Here is a 20,429-nt window from a genome sequence, read left to right as displayed (position 1 = left end):
TGTCTCACCTTGTGAAATGCCAGAGAATGACAGACACTGATTGTGAGCCCCAACATAACACCTTTATCCATTACATTAACAGGAAGGGTCTTCTGGACTTCTGTATTAGCGTTTGGCTTTTAATCAGAAGTAATTCTCAGTCTCTCATTTCATTCTCTTCTGCAGGAATGTAAAATGGCTAAAGCACACTGTAGCTTTAGACACGGGGCATTAGAAAGCTGTTCAGCCATGAAACACTCCTGCTTCCATCACAGAGGCTGGCTGCAGGCAGCTCTACAGAAAACATTTCCTAAATTTCAACACAGCAAGAGTCTCTCCGCCTGAGGATGCTGCATTTTGATGCCCAGAGCTGGGGCTGCTTTACAGCGGGGCAGCAGGGGCTGGGCACTGTGCAGCCAGCAGCTGGCAGTGCCCTCAGAGGGCAGAGAGCTGGGCAGCCAGGTGCCACAGGCTCAGCCCGTTGCACAGGATGCACAGGAGGTTGCAGAGCGAGGACAGAGCATGGTGCAGGGCGAAGCTGCGTGCCAGGCGCCGGTACGCGGGGTCGGAGGCGCGGAGCTGCCGGCGGGGCTCGCGGGCTGCCAGCCCCAGCTCCTGCCCCAGCCCGTGGCTCTGCTCCACCCGCTGCAGCTCAGCCACCAGCTCGGAGGCCGCCCGCCCGAAGCACTGTGTGTTCAGCACCGAGGCGGCGATGCACACGAGGAAGATGATGGTCTGCAGGGAGCAAAGCCACCCCACGGGTGGGGAGTTAAATTTCTCCCCCAGGCCCCCTGGCTTGCTGCAGTTTGGGTGCTTGTGGGCTTCTTTTAACTGTGTATGGGTCTCCACAGTTTGCAAGCCAGCCAGAAGAGCAGAGGAAGGGGTTGGGGCTGTGTGTGAGGAAGGGGGAATATACCTGGGTCTTGTGCTCCTGGCTGAGCTGCTCGCTGGGGTGGGACATGGCAAACAGGGTCAGGCTGAGGAAGGCACAGGTGGAGCTGATGTGGAAGTAGTAGGGGAAGAGCTCGCGCTGGATGGAGCCAAAGGTGTGGCGAGGGAGGTGCCTGCTCATCACAAACCCTGCAAAGGACCCAGGTGAGTCCTGGGGCAAAGCCCCCTCCCCATGCCACCCCCCGGGGCAGAGAGCACAGCGCAGCCCAACCTACCGGCCACGAAGGTCACCCAGACCTGCATTCCCCAGGAGGTGGACAGGACGAACAGGTGCAGCAGTTTGATGGCGTTGGAGGGCTCTGTGTCACTCGCCATGGCGTGCTGGATGGGGACAGGTCCCGTCATGTCAGCCGGGTCAGCCCGGATTCGGCACCGAGCTGTGGCTGCTGCTGTCACCTTGCTGCTCACAGGGCAAATGCAGTTCAGGTTCCCAAACCTGCTTACTCAGGGAAAGCTTTGGAGCTGGCACAGCCCCGTTCCAGCCTCACCACCACACACCCGACCGGGCTGCAGAGCTGCTCTTCAGTCCCCTCGTATCTCAGGGCAGGGCTCTGCGTCAGCACCTGGGAGCCACATGCCTGGGGTGGACTTTTGGCAAAGTCCAGCCAACGCCCCACTGACCTCTGGCAGGAACCAGCACAAAGTCAATAAAAAGGGGAAGAGAAAAGCTGGGACAAATTCACCTGCCCACACCATGGCCATCAGAGGCCTCTTGGCCAGGGGGAACCCCCCTTGTTTAAAAACAGAACAGTTTCTGCACTGTTTAACCAAAAACCTGGGGGCTCGAAGGAGTACGGGGCTCCCAGGCTCACCCCCCTGCCCCAGACCCCGCACAAGAGCACGGGGAGGAGGCTTTGAAAGAGCTGCCTGATCCACTGCATGGAGCTCTCTGAAAATTAATTAAAACAAAGCTTCTGGGAGTAGCCCATCAATATTGCTGCCTGCAGAATTCCTCCTCCTCCTCCTCCTCCCCTCGGCTGCTGCCTCGGGGCATGAATTACAGCGGGGCTGGCCTTGAGAGAGACACTGCCGTCTGATTCTGTCCCACTCCTGCAAGGCAGATAAATATGCCCTGTATTGTGATATATTAGCTCCATGTATTTATTTAGGCACCCATAAAATCAGGTGCTTATACCTTCTCATGATGGCAGCACACCGGAGAAGGCGCCCACATCCAGCCTGGAGTGCTGGCCTGTAAATCCCCAGCTGTATTTATTCATGGCCTTTTCTTTTCCAAAAGCTTCTTGGTGTTTTGGGGGATTTTTCCATCCTCCATCAGCCCTGGATGGCAGCCGTGGTGCTTAGGTGGGACTTTGTTTCCTGCATCAATCCTGGACAGGAAGGCAGTGGTGGGCTCTGAGCCCTGCTGCTCCCGAGGCCCCAGATCTGCCTCTCCAAATGATTTGGATTTCCTCCATGCAGGAATTAGCAGGGAGAGCTCCAAGGTGTTTTCATGCAGGTTGGAAGGCTACTCAGAGCAGGGGGTAACTCCCTTTTTCTAAAAGGCATTAAGAAAATGGTGATTGATTGCTGAATTGGTCCTAGAGCTGCGCATTGATGGGGAAGGCAAAGAAAGGGCTCTGGGAGGGGCTGTAGGGACAGTGACCAGCAGGTTCCTCCTCCTCTGTGGGATGAGGCAGTGAAGATGGGAGCTCCAGGGATGCTCCAGGCTGCCCAGCCCTGCTGGCCATGCCCCCAAGGACCAGCAGATGCTGTAGGGCTGCAGTTTTCCTGCAGAAGCACAAAGCACACAAGGCTCTGCCGTGCCCCCAGGTCACTCCTGCACCCCCAGGGACCCAGCCAGACTGGAGCCAGGCCTGGCCGGGGCCTCCCAGCAGGAAAAAGCACAATACTGGAGGAGAGGGAGAGGTCAGTTAGAGTTTAATGTTCAGGCAAATACATCATGCCCTCCACTTTAATCAAGCAGCAGCAATTCCTAACGGTGAGCAGGAAGGATGGCTCTTGTCCCGGTGATAAAAAGGCAGGATTGCTCTGAGTTTTGGGAGATAAGAGGGCTCTATAAAAACTGAATGTTTTGTACCATGTTCAGCCTAAGATGGCTTTATCTTTTGGAGGTTGCCATGCCAGGCCTTGAGCTGAGATGTTTATGACGGGAGATAGAGCAGAGATTGGGGGTTTATGGCTACAGCCAGCCCAGGGCTGGGAGCCACTGGAGGAGAGGGGCAGGAGCTCCTTCTGCTTATCAGCCACCCCTTTCCTGCAGCACAGTCCTGCCTCAAAGTTCCCCAGCTCCACCTGAGCCCAGGTGAGCTGTGGGTGCAGGACCCTGCTCCAGGCTCACCACACAGCCAGCCCCTGGAGCAGAGACTCACCCAGAGCAGACAGGGATGTCTGTCCTTTCAGAACACTTCTATTGCTGCTGATGGGGTGGGATTTCAGCCCAGGAAGAGCAGGGGCTGTTTGCCAGCCCTGCCCAGGAGAAGGAGCAGCACTGGGGAGAGTCACCCACATCACTGCAGCCACCCCACATCACTGCCCCCTCTCTCCCTTTGCTGCCTCAAAAGGAACCAGTTATGTCCCACAGAAAAAAACAATCTGGCTTGGGAAGATTTTGGATCATACAAAGATTCAAGTAGTGTTAAGTGAACTAGAAAACCACGTCCTGTACATCAGCTTACAAAATTTCTAAATAAAATAATAAAAAAGAAAGAAGAAGAGGTGTGACACATCAGTGCAGGGGGTGAGGTGGTACAGCAATGCCCCTCCACCCCAGCCCCTGGGACCAAAGCCCCCAGGGAGGCAGGGTCTGGGTGCCACCATCCCACGTTCCCTTCCACCACAGAAGTGTCCCCTCATCTGTCTGTCTGTCCGTCTGTCAGCAGGGGGCCGTGGCTCTAGAAGTCCTGCAGCCGTGAGATCAGGTCCTCCTTGTTCTTCAGCAGGAACTTCTCGCAGGCCTCGAAGGTGGAGCAGATGTCTGAGGACAGCCCCGCCACGTTGGTGGTGACGTAGGTCAGGTACCCCGGCATGGCCTGGTTGTAATAAGCCACCTGCAGGGCACAGGGCGAGGTCAGCAGGGCCACAGAGCGGGGAGGAGCCTCCCCCAGGGGCTGTGGGAGCATCTCCCACCTTGCTCATCTCCTGTGACTCCGGCCAGATGCAGAAGCCGGAGCAGAGCGTCTCCCCGCGCGTGAACTCGGGCCTGGCGGGGTGCGTGGGCAGCGTCACCGAGCGAAAGGCCACCACGTAGGGGTCCCTGGGGACGACACAGCCCGGTCAGCTGGCACAGCCTGCGAGGCAGGGAGCGGGGCTCGGGCTGGACACTCACCCCTTGCTGCAGGGCTTCCGCCGGGACGCCAGGATAACAAAGTCCTGCGGCTTGTTCTCATTCCTGAGCTTCTGGCTCACCACGTGGTAGATCATGTCATCGTCATCGACCTTCTGGACAAGCTCAGCACTCCTGGAAGGGGAGGGGACTGGTCACAGAAACCCTGCTGTGCCCCTGAATTTGGGCCTTACACATTTACAGCCCACCAGCAGACCCAAAATATCTGAGGAGACCCAAAATGGATGTTTGCTCCAGCAAAGAGCAGCCATCAGCTCAGATGGAGCCAGGACAGGGGCACACCGTGTGAGGGGTCTCCAGGAGCAAGCAAGGTGTTCCAGACTGCAAGGCAAGATGTACTCTACCACCACCTGTATGGCAGTTGTCTTTTGTCATGTGGGCAGTTTTTCCTTATCTCTTCCACAATCACTTCTCCCTCAAGAGGGGACATCTGCTGATAACAGCTATTGAATGTCCCTGCATGGCTGATAAGAACTGCAGCATCCCACTGGGAGATGCTCCGCCCAGAGGGAGGAGCCAAGCATTGCTACCCAGATATAATCTGGAGATTCTGGAACACCAGCACAGCTTCTCCACTGGATTTCCCAGAGGAACAGCAGCTGCCTCTTCTTCCACTGGATCTTCAGAAGAAGCCTGCACCTTTCTACAGGATCCCTGCTCCAGCAGAACCACCCCTGACACTGCAGGAGGACTGCAGCCACAATTACAATGGGACAGCTGCCAACACCACACAGGGTGTCAGGTTGGGTTCTGACTCTGTCCGTGTTGTTCTAGTGTACTGCACTGTTTATTTTATCCTTTTCTTCCCTATTAAAGAACTGTTATTTCCTGCTCCCATATTTTTTGCCTGACAACTCCTTAATTTAAAATTTACAGCAATTCAGAGGGGTGGGGAGGGTTTACACTCTCCATTTCAGGGGAGGTTCCTGGCTTCCTTAGCAGACACTTGCCCTTCCAAACCGAGACACAAGGCAACACACTGGCTGTCAGGAAAGCCCAAAGGGATGCTCAACCACAAGGCTTAAGCCTGGGGTGTGTCAGAACTCAGTACATCCCTCCGGGTGTCCAGAGTTGCCAAGGACCCCGCCAGGGGGCTCAGAGACCCTGGCACGCAGCCCAGAACACCTGGGGATTTGATTATGACCCCTGGAGCAAGTTACCAGCTTTGTATGAGGACCTGAAAGTCAAAGAAGTTTAAATAGTATAATAATAAAATTATCACAGGGTGAAAATGTAGATTTTAGGATTTTTGGTATGGGGGTTTTGGGGACAAGACGGAGGAACTTGGGCATGTCTAGCCTTTCTTCTTCTTCTTCTTGGTCTCCATTTTCTGCAGTGATGTTGGCACTTTGGGATTGGTTTAGAGTAGAAGTGCACTGTCTAACATAGGTGATAGGTATTGGAAGGTAATTGTAAATATGTTACACATAGTTTGTAGTATAAAAAGACAACACCGCCCTGAGGGCGGTCAGACTGCCTGTGGCTGCCTGGCTGAGCAGACCTTGGCTGGGCAGAAAGAAAATTTTATAGATAAGAATCAATAAACAACTTCAAGACTGAAAACTGAAGAGTCCAGACTTGTTCTTCAGCCGCGCAGGCCGAAACAGAGACATCCCGCACATCTCGGGGCAGCAATTAACACCTAAGCTCCAACAGGGGTGTGTTTTTGGGGAGGCTGCAGCACTCACACGTAGTGGCTGTCCCACTCGTGCCGGCGCCGCAGGTTGGAGAGCAGGGAGAAGGCTCGGCTGGCCGGGATGCACACGGACATCTCGATGCGGAAGGACAGGAACTTGTCCTCCTCCAGCGTGTACATCCGCACCTGGGGAGCACAGGGCACAGCTGGGACTTGTTCCCACTGGGATTGCCCGTGTTTTGGGGCCCAGGGAGCGGGGACAGGGTTTAGCACCTTTTCCTTCTCTCTGGCGAGCGCCCAGTTCGCGTTGGCCACGAGCATCTTCAGCGCAGAGACGTTGTTGTAGCTCAGATAGACCTGGGGCAGGGGCAGCACGTCAGGGGCACGAGGGGGAGCAGGAGGAGGAGGAGCAGGAGGCAGCAGCTCCCACGGGGATCATCCTACCTTGTTGCTGTGGTCCCAGGGCACGGAGAGCGGCACCTCGGTCTGTTTGCAGGAGACGACGTATTTTCTGCAGCAAAGGAACAGCTTCCCTTGTGAGGGGACACAAAGCACCCCCAGAGTGTCCCTGCCCCCCAGTGCTGAGCCCCCCTTTCCTCCTTCCTCCAGCCCCACATCCCACTTGTTTTGCTGCTCACCGGTCCAGCCGAATTTTATTCCTAGCACTGGCTTCTCTGTACCTCCTTTCTCCATCCTGATAAATGGGAAAAGGCAATTAAGTTAATAGGAAAAGGAGGATTAAAAAAAAAAACCCAAAAACAAAACAAAACAAAACAAAACAAACAACAAAAAAAAAAAAAGCCGTTTTGGGAGTGGGAAAAACACTCAGCAGGGAAGGGCTGGAAAGTGAAGCCCTCTTGCTTGACAGCTGCCACCCTGGCCACACTGCAGTGATGGTCCGTGATTAATTGTGATTTATTTCAGCATTGTCACCACACTCTGATCAAGTGATGGGCACTGGTACATAAGGGAAAATACTTGTTGTGGCTGCAAACCTGAACAAAGCTCCTGAAACAAAACCTGTGTGCCCTAGCACCTGCAAATGTCCTCTCCTGGGGAAATAAAAGCCAAGAAAAAAGCAGCTTATTTTTGAAGAAAGTGCTAGTGTGGTATTTTAAAGTGGGTGAGAGGAGTTTTCAGGGTGCCCAACTTTGGCCATGAGATGGTCTCCATCACGGTGGGAGATCCTAGTTTTAAGGCATCAAAAAAATGAGAGAGCTGGACAAGGATCAGCCCAGGAGAAGCTGAGACGCATGCATGTTTTCTTTGCTGCTGTGCTCATGTGACAGATTTCCCTAAATATTTGGATCCCAGCAAATTACGGATTAGGATGCTTTGAAAGGTACAAAACCACCTCAACATTCCCTCCCCGAAATTACAGAAAAAATACTCTGCTAAGCCTTGCATGGCTAATACACCTCCCTCTCTGCTCAGGCAAGTGGTTTATTTTATCAGTTACACCGAGCAATCAACTCAATCCACCAGCTATTGAGCAATTGCATTCCCACCACCACAAAACTCCATTTGTTTTGCCGCAAATCCGAGAGCCCTCGGGGGCTGAGTGGGATATTTCCCCATGCCACCAGGCTGGGGAGAAGCCAGCCCTGCTGTGCTTACCCCTGGCTCAGGTGCCACCATAGGCAGCGTGCGGGGCTGGCCCTGCTGGTCCAGCACCACGAAGGTCATGAAGGCGCTGTTGATGTGCCGGCGGCTCACAGACATCTCCTGCCCGTAGGCCTCGGCGCTCACCCCCACCTCCATGCTGCCAGAAAGAAATGGGAATGAGGGAGCAGAGGGAGCAGAGGGCCGTGGGGAGGGCAGGAAGGGCACCCCCACCACCGGCACCCACCTGTTCTTGAAGGCGTTGTTGACGATGGCTTTGAGCACCAGGCGGTCTCCAACTTGCGACGGGCCCCGAAAGTGGAACATCTCGATGGCCCTCAGCGTGGGGTAGGCATGGCACAGACGGCTGTGGGGACAGGTGTCACACCCCAGCCATGGCCCCACACCACGGCACCCTCCCCGAGCCAGCCAGAGACAATGAGACCCCAAAAAATGTCACCCCTGGATCCCAAAGCCAGGTGTGAGAAGGAACAATGAACCAACTGCAATGAGTGTGAACTGCAGTGAGTGTGAACCTTTCCTTGGGGTTCCTCAGCACCTGTGGGACTCCCTGTGCAGTGTCACCCAAGGGTGACATGCTGGGCACCATCCCTACAGTTCACCTGTGGCCAGACCCAGCCGCCGGTGTCCCCTCCCTGTCCTGGCTCCATCTGGGTTAATGGCTGCGCTTTGCTGGAGCAAACATCTAATTTGGGTCCCCCTGGCCCCCTTTTCGGGTCACCTGGCTGCGATGGTGGCCACATTCTCCATCCAGGCCATGATCTGCCCCCCAAAGGTGTTGCCCAGGTGGTTGGCGTGGGGAGGCAGCACCAGCTCCACGCTCTCCACCCGCGTCCTTTCCGCCGGCACCGCCCCGCTGCCGTCCCGCGTCTCCAGCTCTGCCACGGGGGACAGCAGGGTTCAGTGTGCTGTACGGCCACTGGGACCCCTCTCCCAGCACCCCACCAGCCCCTGTCTGTCACCCTGATTTTTTTAAGTTTTTCTAAGCCTTCTGATGTTGACATTCTTGTAACGAACTTTCTCGCACACTTTATGCAAATAACTTATTGTTTTTGCATTCTTTTACGGAGGATAAATTTGATGGACTGTTGGTTTGTCCAGTGTCATTGGAGAGGTGGCACTTTCACCCTCCAATCCACTGTCACTTTTGGAAATCTATAAATGTTGGAGGCAGAAAATAAAAAGTCCCTTTTTTTCCTTGGAAAGAGCAGCGAGTCCACGTTATGTTGTCTCATGTCCTATAGTGACACTTGTCCCTCTCCCCACAGCTGCCCTCCCACTCCATCACCCCATAAACCTCCAGGCCTGGCAGTCTGGGATGGTGGCGCTGATCCCACCATGGCCAGGGCATTCCCAAACCACCACGTGGTGATCACCCCAGCACACTGCTGAGGAGTGGGATGTCACCAGAGGGCATCAGGGCTATTTTGGAAGCAAACAGGGCACGGTACCAGTTTCCTGGGGGCTGCTGGTGAGCAGGTCCTTGAGGGTGTCCTTGTGCACCAGGCGCATGCGGCGGCGCTCGGCAGCAATGCTGTACTCGATCTTCTCCTCCTCTGTCTGTGGGATCACAGGCTCCAGCCTCACCTGCAGAGGGATGGGGCAGGGTGCAGCCCTGCTGGGGGACCAGCAGCAGAGAGCAGGTGCCCTCCACGCCCAGAGCAAGGCCCAGAGCCACCCACTGTCCATCCCCCAAGCACGGGACAGAGCATCACTGACCCATGGAGAAACAGCCATGATGGAAAGCTGACCCAGCCCAGCCTCACAGAGGCCATTTCCTCACTGCCTCTGTGTGAGGCAGGCGTCAGAGTGCCCCCACCAGCAGCCACTGCTCACCTTGCTGCCCATGGGGCCCTGTGCCACGAAGGTGGCGTACGCCTTGCAGATGCTGCAGTGCTTCCCGCTGCACAGGTCTTCATAGCTCACCTGGATGCCCACCTGGGAGAGGGCACAGCACCCCTGAGAGCTGGCTCTGCTCACCAGGAACCCACATCCCACCATGAGAGAGCCAGAGCCAGCCAAAAACGATGGACACATGGGATTAAAGCTGGGAATTGTGGGAGGATTTGGGGATTTGGCCACGGGCACACAGCAAGGGGGACAGGGGCAGGGGCACACACCAACCTCCATGCTGGAGTTAAAGGCTCGGTTCACTTTGGCTTTGATGTTGACAACTTGCCCGACGCTGAAAAACAGGAAGAGGAGAAAGGGTCTGGGGTTACTGGGGGAGAACAGCAACCAAGCAGCTGCCTCTGAGGTGCCACGGCATTCCAGCTCACTGCCCGCTGTGGTGAGGCTCCCTGGGACTGTGGGACATGCCAGATGGCCAGCAGGACACGGGGACAGCCACCCCTGAATGTGAGAGCAGTGAGATGTGAGCCCTGAGCAGCTGTGTGCAAGTGGGACCCAGGTCTGGGGTGACACCCAAGGGGTGCCCAAGGCTTGCTTGGCACCCCTGCCCATGTGGGCATGCACGTTCCTGCCAGAGCAAACGGCTCCTCCAGCCTTGCATCCACTGTCCTGCACACAGGACCAGCCACGGGGCCTCCCCACAAGCAATGGACACCTTGGGATAATGGGAGGTGGCAGGAGGCAGGGCCAGCCAGGGGCATTCTGCACCATCTCTGAAATGAAACAGCTGGCAGCTGCTCCCCTCTGTGCCTTCAGCAGGCTTCAGAGTACACACACAGACCCTGCAGCCTGAGCCACTCCAGACTGGCACCCATGGAATGAGCAAATTAAATTTTTTAGTGATGCCGACAGCAGTCTGCACCGAATAACATTTTTAAATCAGGAATATTCCTCATTCCCCAAAAGAGACCAGTGCTAGGAAACTCAGTGGAAAAATAAACCCTGTAACCACCACTTCTCCAAACCCTGTGCCCTCACATGTGCCTTCAGGCTCCAGATGAGCTCTGTGAGTGTCACACTGTGCACGTTGGCTCTGGCTGGAGCAGGAGTGGCAGGAGCTGGCGCCTCTGGCCGTCCCCCAGCACGCACCCTGGCATGCCAGGAGGTTAGCAGGGTTAGGTGAGCAGCCCCTGTTGACATGCCATGCCTGGTCAGTGGGGTTAGGGCTCCCAACTCACGGCAGCACTGTGCTAGGCTGGCTGCTCTAGGGCCAAACACGTCCGTACCCGAGCGCGCTCCTCCCGTCCCGCTGCCCAGCAGGGCTGGCAGACGGCTGGCTGGGGCAAAGAGAGACACCAAACGTGGGGACAGCGTTAGAGGCCATGGAGGCAGCCAGATGGATGCTCTGGGTGGGCTTGTGGCGAGGGGCATGCAAGGGCAAGGGGCCAGGCAGGCAGGCTGGCAGCCCCACATGTCTATTTATAGCCCTAAAAGTGCTTTATCTTCTCTGTCCTTATCAAACAGTGCCATAAATGCCACACAAAGCCCCACTCAGGGGTAAGTGTGATCCTCCCCAGAGGCTGCACTTCCACACAGCAGGGCACAGGGACGGGGACAATCTGCTGCCCAGCCAGTGAGTTTTAAGCCAGCAATAATTTGGGGTCTCCTCCCTGCCTCTCGCCGACAGCACAAGGGCAGCAGAAGGCACAAACAGCCAGGAAGGAGATCTGACACAAAACTCCTCCACCTCCCAACAGCTCTGCAGGAAATCCCTGCCAGGCCCCTTGCTCGGAGCCTTGAGCTGGACCAGAGCAAGTGGGATCCGAGCCAGGAGCAGCACAAATTCCCTGCCCCCTTGGAGCAGTGCCCAGCTCACCCCTGAGGAGGGACAAATGCTTTGCAGGGCTTGATGCGGTGCTGTGGAGTGGCCTTGGGGCTGTTCTTCCCTGCTCCTGAAACCCATGGGGAAAAGTTGCCCCAGGAGCAGGGTATCAACCCCAGTGGTTCCACCTCCTGCTGCACCATATCCCCACACTGTGGATTTCTCATGGAGCTAAGCCCCAGGGAAACGGGCACCTCATGTGGGAGGGCAAAAGTGTGAGTTCATCATTTCCTGGGAATGACAGTAAAACCCAAGACTGAGTCAGACTTCTCAGTGCCAAACAAATCAGCTGACAGCCAGGGACCCCAGTGCCAGCCCTGGGTACCCACACTGGTACCTGCACAGCAGGGAATGGCTGGGCAGTATGGATCCTGAACTGCATGGATCCTGAACTGCATGGATCCCGCATGGCAAGGCAGGAACTGCTGGGCAGCACGGATCCCGTATTGCACAGATTCTATATTGCACGGATCCCTATTGCATGGATCCTATATTGCATGGATCCCATATTGCATGGATCCTATATTTCATGGATCCTATATTGCACGGATCCTATATTACATGGATCCTATATTGCACGGATCCTATATTGCATGAATCCTATATTGCACGGATCTCACATTGCACGGATCTCATATTGCACGGATCCTATACTGCATGGATCCTATATTGCATGGATCCTATATTGCACGGATCCTATACTGCATGGCAAAACCCCAGGGAGCCCCCTGGAATGGCACCCAGGTGGGAGCAGACAGGCACAGGGGGTGTGGGGGCTCTGAGAGATGAGTAAAGGTGGGTGGCACTACCTGGGCTTGCTGGAGGTACAAAAGGAGGAGACTGCTTTGGGAATGCTGGGTGGGAATGCTCTCAGTACTGGGAGCCTGTGGAGGATGAGGATGGAACCCTGGGAGGGTTTTTGTCCCCTCAGCTCAGGAGAAACACTGTCCCCTGAAACACCACATCCCAAGGGCTGCAGGAATCAGAGGGGCAGCTCTGTGGGGCAGCACCCAGGGGATGCCAGGACCAGCCTGGGATGGAATTTTGAGCGGGCACTGCCCAGCCTGGCACATCCCACAAAGCCGGGAGCACTATGGGCTGGGTGGGCGAGCCCTCTGTGCCTCTGCCACCCACACAGCCGCTCCAGAAGCACGGCCTGCAGGATTCCAGCTTTCCAGAGCACTAAATCAGAGCTGCTTCCTGAACAAAGCCAGGGAGGAGCTGGCGCTGGGGGAAATACCGGGAAGCCAGCGCGGCTGGAGCTCCCCAGGCGAGCAGACGGCGGATAAATCAGAGCAGACAGCAGCCCTGCAGCCTCATCCCTGGCTGCCCTGCCAGCCTGGCACTGCCCCTGCACCTCCTCCTCCTCTGGGCACGCTGCTCCCAGCTCCAGCCCCTGCCCACGTTGCAGAGGGCAGATGGGGAACCCCAGCGTTTGCCTGGGAATTTACCTAATGGTGTGCTCAAAATAGATGTCGTCCATGGAAGCCGTGACGCACGGGCAGCCGGCGTGTCTCTCGGCTGGAAAGGAAAAACAAACTGCATCAGCAACCTGCAGCAGCGTGCTGAGGGTGTGTGGGGCACGAGGGATCCTCTGCCCCATGTTGCAGACATCTTTTAGGAAAAATCCTTTCCGTAGGATTTTTCTTCCTCAGGAACAAAATGCAAACAATGGTTATCTGCTGCTGTGGAATGCAACAGGTGCATCTGTGATTGGTCTCATGTGGTTGTTTCTAATTAATGGCCAATCACAGTCAGCTGGCTAGGACACTCTGAGCCACAAGCCTTTGTTATCATTCTTTGCTATTCTATTCTTAGCTAGCCTTCTGATGAAATCCTTTCTTCTATTCTTTTAGTATAGTTTTAATATAATATATATCATAAAATAATAAATCAAGCCTTCTGAAACATGGAGTCAGATCCTTGTCTCTTCCCTCATCCTAAGACCCCTGCGAACACTGTCACAGTCCCAGGCTGGTGACACTGGTGACACCCAGCCAGTGTCCCTCTCCCTGCTGAAGCCCCTTGAATCCCAAACCAGAGTGGGATTTGGGGTTTCTCCACCCACAGCAGCGTGGGTCTGCAGATGTTTGAAGGTTTGGAGGGTGTGTTGGTGTTTGCCTTCCTTCCACGAGCTTGCAGCTGTGGAGATGCACCAGCAGCTGATTCCATCTCCCCATACACAGCAAATATTTCAAAGCTGCTCTGCTGGTGTGCAGCTTTTCCCTTGGGACTCCAGGAACCTCAGACTGCAAAACTGCTCTGGGAACCCCATCCAAATGCAGAACTGCACCCGTTCCCCTGTCATACCTTCCCTGTGCTTGGCTAGGCTGGTGAGCTCCATAGCTTCCTGCTGAGTGGAGGAGCTCAGCCCACGCTGGCTGCTGCTGGGCTGCCCCCAGCCTGCCCTCCCCATGCCCTGCACAGCAGGCAAGGAGAAGGGCAGCCCTACAGAGGAAGGATTTTCATCTGTCCCCAAGCCAGCAGGCATGCTGCAGTGCACGTCTCCTCCCCTCCTTGCCCTGCTCCTCTTTGCTCTCTAATTACTCAGCAGAACGCCATGACGTGGGTCCCCAGCTGGCGTCACTGCGAGGCACACACCGTGCTGGGCTGCCAGGGATGAGCTGCTCCTGTGCATGCTGCCTGCTGCCTTCCCTGGCAGCCAGCAGCACGAGGGCTCCAGAGGGACAGGATGGCTCACCAGGGGAGAGGATGGCTTAGTGGAGGGGAGGGTGACTTACAAGGAGGAGAGGATGGCTTACAGGAGGGAGAGGATGGCTTACCAGGGGAGAGGATGGCTTACTGGAGGAGAGGATGACTTACAAGGAGGAGAGGATGGCTTACAGGAGGGAGAGGATGGCTTACCAGAGGAGAGGATGGTGTACAGGAGGAAGAGGATGGCTTACCATGGGTAAAGGATGACTTACCAGAGGAAGAGGATGGCTTACCATGGGTAGAGGATGACTTACTGGAGGAGAAGATGGCTTACAAGAGGAAGAGGATGACTTACAGGAGGTAGAGGAGGGCTTACCAGGAGAGAGGATGGCTTACCAGGAGGAGAGAATGGCTTACCAGAGGAACAGGATGGCTTACAGGAGGAGAGGATGGTTTACCAAGGGAGAGGATGGCTTACAGGAGGTAGAGGAGGGCTTACCAGGAGAGAGGATGGCTCACCAGAGGAGAGGATGGCTTACTGGAGGAAGAGCATGGCTTACAGAAGGACAGGATGTTTAACCAAAGGAGAGGATGGCTCACCATGGGTAGAGCATGGCTTACCCGAGAGGCAGGCGGCCGTGTCGATCCACTTGAGCAGCTGGCCGGTGCTGAGCTCCCCGCGGTGGTTGGTATGGCAGGGCTGCACCAGCTGGCTCATCTGCACCTCGGTGGGGTTGTGGGCAGCCGGGGCACTCGCCATGGCCCCCGGTGCCTCCTCCTGCTCCCCTGGCTCCCGGGCACGGGGTGCAGAGGTCGAGCCCTGTGGGGCACAAAAGCTGCATTTTACCCCAAGGGGAAGCAAATCCCCTGAAGGAACCTGTGAATACATTCCCCACACAGAGCTGGGAGAACCCCAGCCCTGCACAGCCCTGCACACCACCAAACCCACCCAGCCCTTGCCAAAGACAAGGTGCCTGCAGCTGAAAGGAAAAGATCCCTCTAAAAAAAGCTCCATAGGGGATTACTCCAGGTTTTCAGGCTATTTATCACCCAACCCCACTGCTCCCTCCCAAAAACCACGAAAAAACCCTTCCAAAGTTAATCACTCTTCTGGGAAGGGATTTTTCTCCTTGACAGTTTCATTTTTGGGGTGCTGCAGCACAGGGTGGGCTTGCTCTCCTGGGGCTGGACAGTGCAGCACACCTTCCACCAACACCCCCCTGCATCAAAGGAAGCACTGGAAGCCATGTGGTACAAGCAGCAGAGGAGAAGCATCCTCAGTTTGGGGTTGTTAGGGCAGTGAAACATGTTCCTTGGCCATTTGCAGGGCACAGAGCAGCAGGGTGGCAGAGAGAGGAGGCTGGGGGGGTGCTGGCAGGGAAAACAGCTGATGGGAGATGTCCAGCGAGCCGTGTTACACAAGGGGTGAACTCAGTTAGCCTGGTGAGTAACTGAGCAGACACGAGGAGCTGTCTGGGCTTCGTCAGAGCCTTTCCTTCCGCTTTCTGCTCCCGCTGCAGCTCCTGCTCCCAGCACTTGTTGCAGGAGTCCCGCTGCAGCAGCAGCTCCCCTGCCCTTTGCTTTGCCCGGATTCTTTAGAGATGGGTTCATGCTGAAAACGAAGCTTTCCCGACTACCCTGAGCTCGCTGCCTCTCAGAATAGCATTTTTCTCCAGCGGGTCTAACCTCTGTTTCCATAGCTACTGGTACACGACATCCCAGGAACGGGAACGGCACAAACCCGGCCTGGGCAGGGACACAGTGAGCCCATGGCAAGGGTGGGATCCCCCATCCCACACTGAGACCCACCAGAGCCCCTCCAGAAGCCTCCACACCCCTCTGTGAACCTCCTGGGCTGCTTCCCAGCAGCAGAAGCGCCTCCACGAGTAGCACAGAGCTATTTTGGGAAGGCAGCAGGCTCTGGGGGACGAGCCAGCAATGCAAAGAGCTCCAAAGCCGCCTGCTGCAGCGTGAGCAGACAGCCTGGCCCAGCATCCCGCCGGTCATTCTCCCAGAGTGTGACAGCTCTGAGTCTCAGGGAAGGAGCTGCTGGCTGTGGGAATGTGCTGGGAGAGGAGGCAGCCAGGCCTGGCATCCCTTGGCACGGCCTGGGTTAGTAGCTGGCAGCACAACGGGAGCCACGGGTTAGTTGCACGGCACGGAGGGTACCTGGAGGCCATTGCAACAGAAGCTCAAGATGTCTTCAGGGACTATAATATTCCCCTTGACCATTTTTAAGAGACACCTGGAAAGGAGCAGAGTGGCTCTGGTTACGGCAGGATGGGCAGAGACGGGGTGGCTGTGTCCCAGCAGAGTGTGTGGCGGGTTGTCACAGCCTGTCCCCACGTCCTGACATCCCTCCCACACCACTGACCCCTCTCCAGCACCCATCAGGGCTGACAGGGAGAAGGGCAGAGCTGGGGCAGGTGCCTGCCATTCCACGGGGGTCAGCTCCCACGCTCACCAGCCCAGACGAAAGAGCCCCAGCTATTTCGGGGAGCTGGAGCAAGCACACATTGCAGGGCCGTGGCCAGCCCCTCAGCCAGCGATGCTGTGCCAGTGTTGCTACATGTGACACAGGGCTGTGCCTTGAAGCTCCCCTGGCCGGAGCAGGGACTCTGCTGCAGTCACAAGACAGCCAGGAGCGTATTTTTGGCAGCAGGCAAGGCTGAGGCTGCCATGGGTGGTACTGGGGGCAGCAAATGGGAAGCACTCGGCTCCAGCAGTGCTGCTCCAGTCCCTCTGCCTGCCAAGCCCTGGCATTCCACAAGGGCATCCTGTGTCCTTGGGTGCCTGCAGGCTCCAAGGCCACGTGCAGGGTGGCTGTGTCCAAGCTGGACATCGTGGTGACACTGCAAGGAAAGGCAGTGTGGGAGTTGTAGCAAAAAAAGAAAAAGAAGGGGAAGAGGCTTCATATTTACAGTTTGCTTTTAGACACAACAGTGCCAGGCCCTTGGCATACCCCCAGCTTCCCAGCACACATCCCCCTCCTACGCAGCTAAAACCAGACTGCTGGAGGTAGCAGCTCTTTTCCCAATGTATGGGATTGACTGATTTTGGCATGGGGTTAAAAAAGTGGAAGGTGTAGATTTTCTTCCTACACCATCAGGAGTTGGGGCATCCCACAGAGTGCACTCAATGTGGTCAGTACAAAACAAGACACAAACAGGAGCCTCTTGCAGCCTCCCACCCCCGCCCCAGCAGCACTAGGCTTTGCTTTCCCCAGCCCCATGACCTTTTCCCTAGCCCCATGACCTCTCCAGGCTTGTTATTGAGGTTTGGGAGCTTCCTGATGGCTCAGCTGCCCTTGCAGGAGCCCGCTGCAAGGGTTACCGTCCTGTTTAACAGGATGGGTTTGCTGCCCAGTGCAGGCACAAGGCGGTGCTGGTTGCTGGGGGTGGTCCTGTTACACCCCACAACCCCAGCCAGCAGCTCCAGAGGGACATTCCTTGGAAACCCAAACCTGCTGCTGGCTCGGCAGTGGTGTCACCTTGTCCCCTGGGTTGCGTTAGCAGGAGGGGGACAAACACTCAGAGCTGTCTGCTTTGCATCATCCCCCTGCTGCTTGCCAGGCAGCCCCAGCCTGGGGAGGGGAGCACCCCGAGACCCAGAGCCACCCAGCTGGTGGGCATTTGTGGAGTATTTGTTATGGAAACCAAGCCAGCCAGTGTCTGTCCTCATTAAAATCTTCAGCCTCACTCAACTGTCACATTTTTAAAGCTGTTGACTGATGCAGCCCTCGGGTCACCATGGCAACGGGATGCAGTACCCAGGCGATGATGCTCTTACTCTGTCACCCCTCGAGTGACCCACTTCTACCCAAAAAAAAAAAAAAAAAAGTTTGCATTGGGGAAAAAAATATCCCTTCCAGCAGAATATTTTTCTTGCCTCCTGCCACGCTCACTTCCTGTGCTGCTGAAGGCGTAAGGAGCCCACAGAGCAAACCAGAGAGGAAAACAAACACACCAACCACCCTGCAAATACTGGGGAGAGGGACCCCACAGCACCCCACAGCTCTCCTACACCCTGGCAGAGGGGTGTCCAACAGCACCCAAACACCCACAAGCTGCAGGGAACGTTTCTGCTGTGAAATTCAGTGCTGGCCTCTTCAGAAATCACCACTGTGCACAAACCTCCATTGCAAACCCTTGTGGGTGCCACAGCTCCCTGGGATGGTGCTGGGCAGAGATGCAGGAGAACAGCTGTTCCCCCAAATCCTTGAGCCCACTGACAGCAGGTGTTTGCTTCAGCCACCCCCAAGACGGTGGAAGAGAGGGAGAGACAAAGGTGAAAATGGGGATCCCAAGTGCTGGGCTTTGGGAGGGGTCTGGGCAGAGCAAGGCCACCCTCAGCTGCCCTCAGAGCTCCCTCACCATCCACTGCCACCTGTCAAATACCTAATCCCCATTTTTCCTCACCTGGTTCTGTCTCCTATCCCCACTCCAGCCCCTCGGTGTAACCTGACCCCTCCCTGGAAGTATTTAAAGAAAAAAAAAGTGGGGAGATGGTGGGGAAGAAAGCGGCGACAGTGAAGTTCTCATGGCGGATTATTGGTGTATAATTGAGCAATATCCATGGTAACAAGCAAATCTGCACGCGTTAAAAAATTACCCTGACCTACTTTGGGAAATTCTGCCATCTCCACAGGGCAGTGAGGGCTGTCCATCCCCTGAGACCCGGCCTGCCAGCAGTGACAATGCCAGCAGCATTGGAGATGCCCAGCACAGCCCAGCCCATCGCCCCATGCCCACCAGGATGGAGCAGAGTCCCCAGCATGAGAGCTGCTGCTCAGGATGGGACAAGAGGCACTGAACTGCCAGGTCACAGCACGGTGAGGAAACACAGCAGCTGCCTGCAGTGTGGTGCAGGAGGGTGGCCAGCCCAGAAGAAAGGCCAGCACACACTGCAATGGGTATTTTTGGGACCACACATCATGTTTCCTTAGAGTACATGGAGCAAAGCAAGGCACGGGGCCAGGAAAGTGCAAACCGAGGGTCAAAGGCAAGAGTGGGACACAGGATGACTCCTCTTACCAGGGGCTGATGGTTTTCCAGCCATCACCCATGGGAAAGCATCGCTCAGTGTGAGCAGGAACACCTCCAGCACCCTCCCAGCCCTCCCCAGCACAGGGTGCAGCCCCCCCAGCCCCAGCCATGCCCAAAGCCCCATCCATACCCCCGCCCGAGTGCTCTTTGCAGCTCCCATGAGGCTCCCACGAAGGCTGGCGCTGGTTTGCCGGCACAGGGCCGAAGTCTCCCAGGGAGTGTCCCAGGGGACAAAGGGACAAAGGTCTGGCTGCAGTGCAGGGGGTGAACAGAGCCATATGCCACCCCAGAGCACCTGCACACACCTCCAGGGCCAACATTCACACGCATGGGGACACCAAGAGCACCGCCCAGCCCGGGCAGCTTTGCCCTGCCACCCACGGCGTTCCCAGGGAGGAGCTGCCATAACATCAACACCAGCACGTTCAGAGCACCACAGCCGGGAACCGCCACAGTGGAGACCAGGCTGCTGCAAAGGCCCACACCCTGGTGGTCTTCACTGTGTGTTCCCCGCAATGGGGATCACCACGGCTGAGAGCACTGGGGTAGGAAACGCCCAGGTGAACACCATGGGGATGTGGTGGTCCCTACTGTGGCCAAGACCACCTCATTTGAGGCTGCTGGGGTGGCGACCACCATGGCATCGTGCCACCCACCAGCCCCAGCACGTCCCTCTGCCCTCCCCACGCCGCCACCATTCCCAGCATCCCTGTGTCCATTCTTCCCAAATATCTGCCCCTACTTTAAGTGAAAAGAAGCTGATTCAAGCCAAAGCCCCCAGCACAGCTCCTGTCACACCCTGGGCGGGATTTGGTGTCCCCAGCTCTTGCCGCTGTCCCCGCTGCAGCCCGAGGATGCCACGTCCCCATGGACAAGCCGCCAGTGCCCACCACGACGGAGCAGCAGCACGGCTCGCTGCCAACCCCAAAGGCAGGAAAGCACCACCCGGCTGAGCAGGGGGTCACCAGGGGCTTTCACCCCACATCCTTCCCCCGGAAGAGCCGCCCGGCGCCGATGCGTGCCAGGACAAGGCGGGAATGAAGAACTCTCTCCAGCAGCTGCGCTCCCCCATCCCCGGCGCTCCCCGCCGATCCCCACGGTGCCCAGCTCCCCGCAGGGCTCACCTCAGCCAGAAGAAGCTGAGCATTTGCGGGAGGTGTCGGTGCCACGGCTGGCTCGGAGGAGAAGCGTCCGGACACCTGCGGGCGCGGGCGTCGAGGCCGGGCTGGCGCGGCGCCCTGGGCCGGGGCCAGGCACACACCCCCGCCCGCTTCCTCGAATATGGCCAGGCGCAACTTTTCTTAAGGTAGCGCTTGGCAGATCGCGGCCCGCCTGGAAAATGGCCGGCGCTCGGGAGCTTGGCAGGGGATGCGGCCGGGAATGTGCCGGGCTGGCGGCGGGAGCGGCGGGAGGCACTGGCGCGCTGCCAGCAGCTCTGCGGAGCGCGGGGATGATGCTGGCCTTCATCCCCCCCCAGGGAGCGGCTCCTGGGGGGCATCC

General features: G+C 56.7%; 2 protein-coding genes across 4 annotated transcripts; both read right to left on the bottom strand.

The window, feature by feature from the left end:
• Nucleotides 1–40: 40 nt before the first annotated feature.
• On the bottom strand, nucleotides 41–1,411 carry TMEM205 (transmembrane protein 205). The gene is made up of 3 exons (XM_064720185.1): nucleotides 1,146–1,411; nucleotides 896–1,059; nucleotides 41–714 (listed from the first exon to the last, which is right to left on the bottom strand). Exons 1-3 carry the CDS (start codon nucleotides 1,273–1,275, stop codon nucleotides 415–417), a joined length of 594 nt encoding a protein of 197 aa, XP_064576255.1. The 5' UTR covers nucleotides 1,276–1,411; the 3' UTR covers nucleotides 41–414.
• A 1,383-nt stretch (nucleotides 1,412–2,794) lies between these two features.
• On the bottom strand, nucleotides 2,795–20,196 carry ACOT11 (acyl-CoA thioesterase 11). 3 transcript variants are annotated; one of them, XM_064720178.1, is made up of 17 exons: nucleotides 20,054–20,196; nucleotides 16,054–16,129; nucleotides 14,506–14,704; nucleotides 12,681–12,750; nucleotides 9,621–9,681; nucleotides 9,333–9,434; nucleotides 8,948–9,083; nucleotides 8,218–8,374; nucleotides 7,723–7,842; nucleotides 7,491–7,635; nucleotides 6,512–6,567; nucleotides 6,318–6,384; nucleotides 6,147–6,230; nucleotides 5,926–6,059; nucleotides 4,220–4,351; nucleotides 4,021–4,147; nucleotides 2,795–3,941 (listed from the first exon to the last, which is right to left on the bottom strand). In XM_064720178.1, exons 1-17 carry the CDS (start codon nucleotides 20,074–20,076, stop codon nucleotides 3,786–3,788), a joined length of 1,845 nt encoding a protein of 614 aa, XP_064576248.1. In that variant the 5' UTR covers nucleotides 20,077–20,196; the 3' UTR covers nucleotides 2,795–3,785. The 3 variants fall into 3 exon arrangements, with proteins under 3 accessions (XP_064576248.1, XP_064576249.1, XP_064576250.1); XM_064720179.1 differs by lacking the exons at nucleotides 16,054–16,129; nucleotides 20,054–20,196 and adding exons at nucleotides 10,634–10,684; nucleotides 19,060–19,211; XM_064720180.1 differs by lacking the exon at nucleotides 16,054–16,129 and having other exon boundaries at nucleotides 20,054–20,189.
• Nucleotides 20,197–20,429: the final 233 nt, after the last annotated feature.

Source organism: Zonotrichia leucophrys, chromosome 8 (assembly GCF_028769735.1).
Source record: "Zonotrichia leucophrys gambelii isolate GWCS_2022_RI chromosome 8, RI_Zleu_2.0, whole genome shotgun sequence".
Taxonomy (NCBI): Eukaryota; Metazoa; Chordata; class Aves; order Passeriformes; family Passerellidae; genus Zonotrichia; species Zonotrichia leucophrys.
Note: the sequence above shows the minus strand (reverse complement) of the source record. Positions and strands in the feature narration are given on the sequence as shown.

Excerpts from the sequence above, each read along its gene's own strand:
- ACOT11 (XM_064720178.1), bottom strand. The coding sequence starts at position 20,076 with ATGCTCAGCTTCTTCTGGCTGAG. Across the intron at positions 6,385-6,511 it reads AATAAAATTCGGCTGGACCG|AAAATACGTCGTCTCCTGCA; the intron begins GTGAGCAGCAAA and ends CCTTTGCTGCAG. Across the intron at positions 6,231-6,317 it reads CCTGGGACCACAGCAACAAG|GTCTATCTGAGCTACAACAA; the intron begins GTAGGATGATCC and ends CCCCTGCCCCAG.
- TMEM205 (XM_064720185.1), bottom strand. The coding sequence starts at position 1,275 with ATGACGGGACCTGTCCCCATCCAGCACGCCATGGCGAGTGACACAGAG. Across the intron at positions 1,060-1,145 it reads CTGGGTGACCTTCGTGGCCG|GGTTTGTGATGAGCAGGCAC; the intron begins GTAGGTTGGGCT and ends GGTCCTTTGCAG. Across the intron at positions 715-895 it reads GCCAGGAGCACAAGACCCAG|ACCATCATCTTCCTCGTGTG; the intron begins GTATATTCCCCC and ends TGCTCCCTGCAG.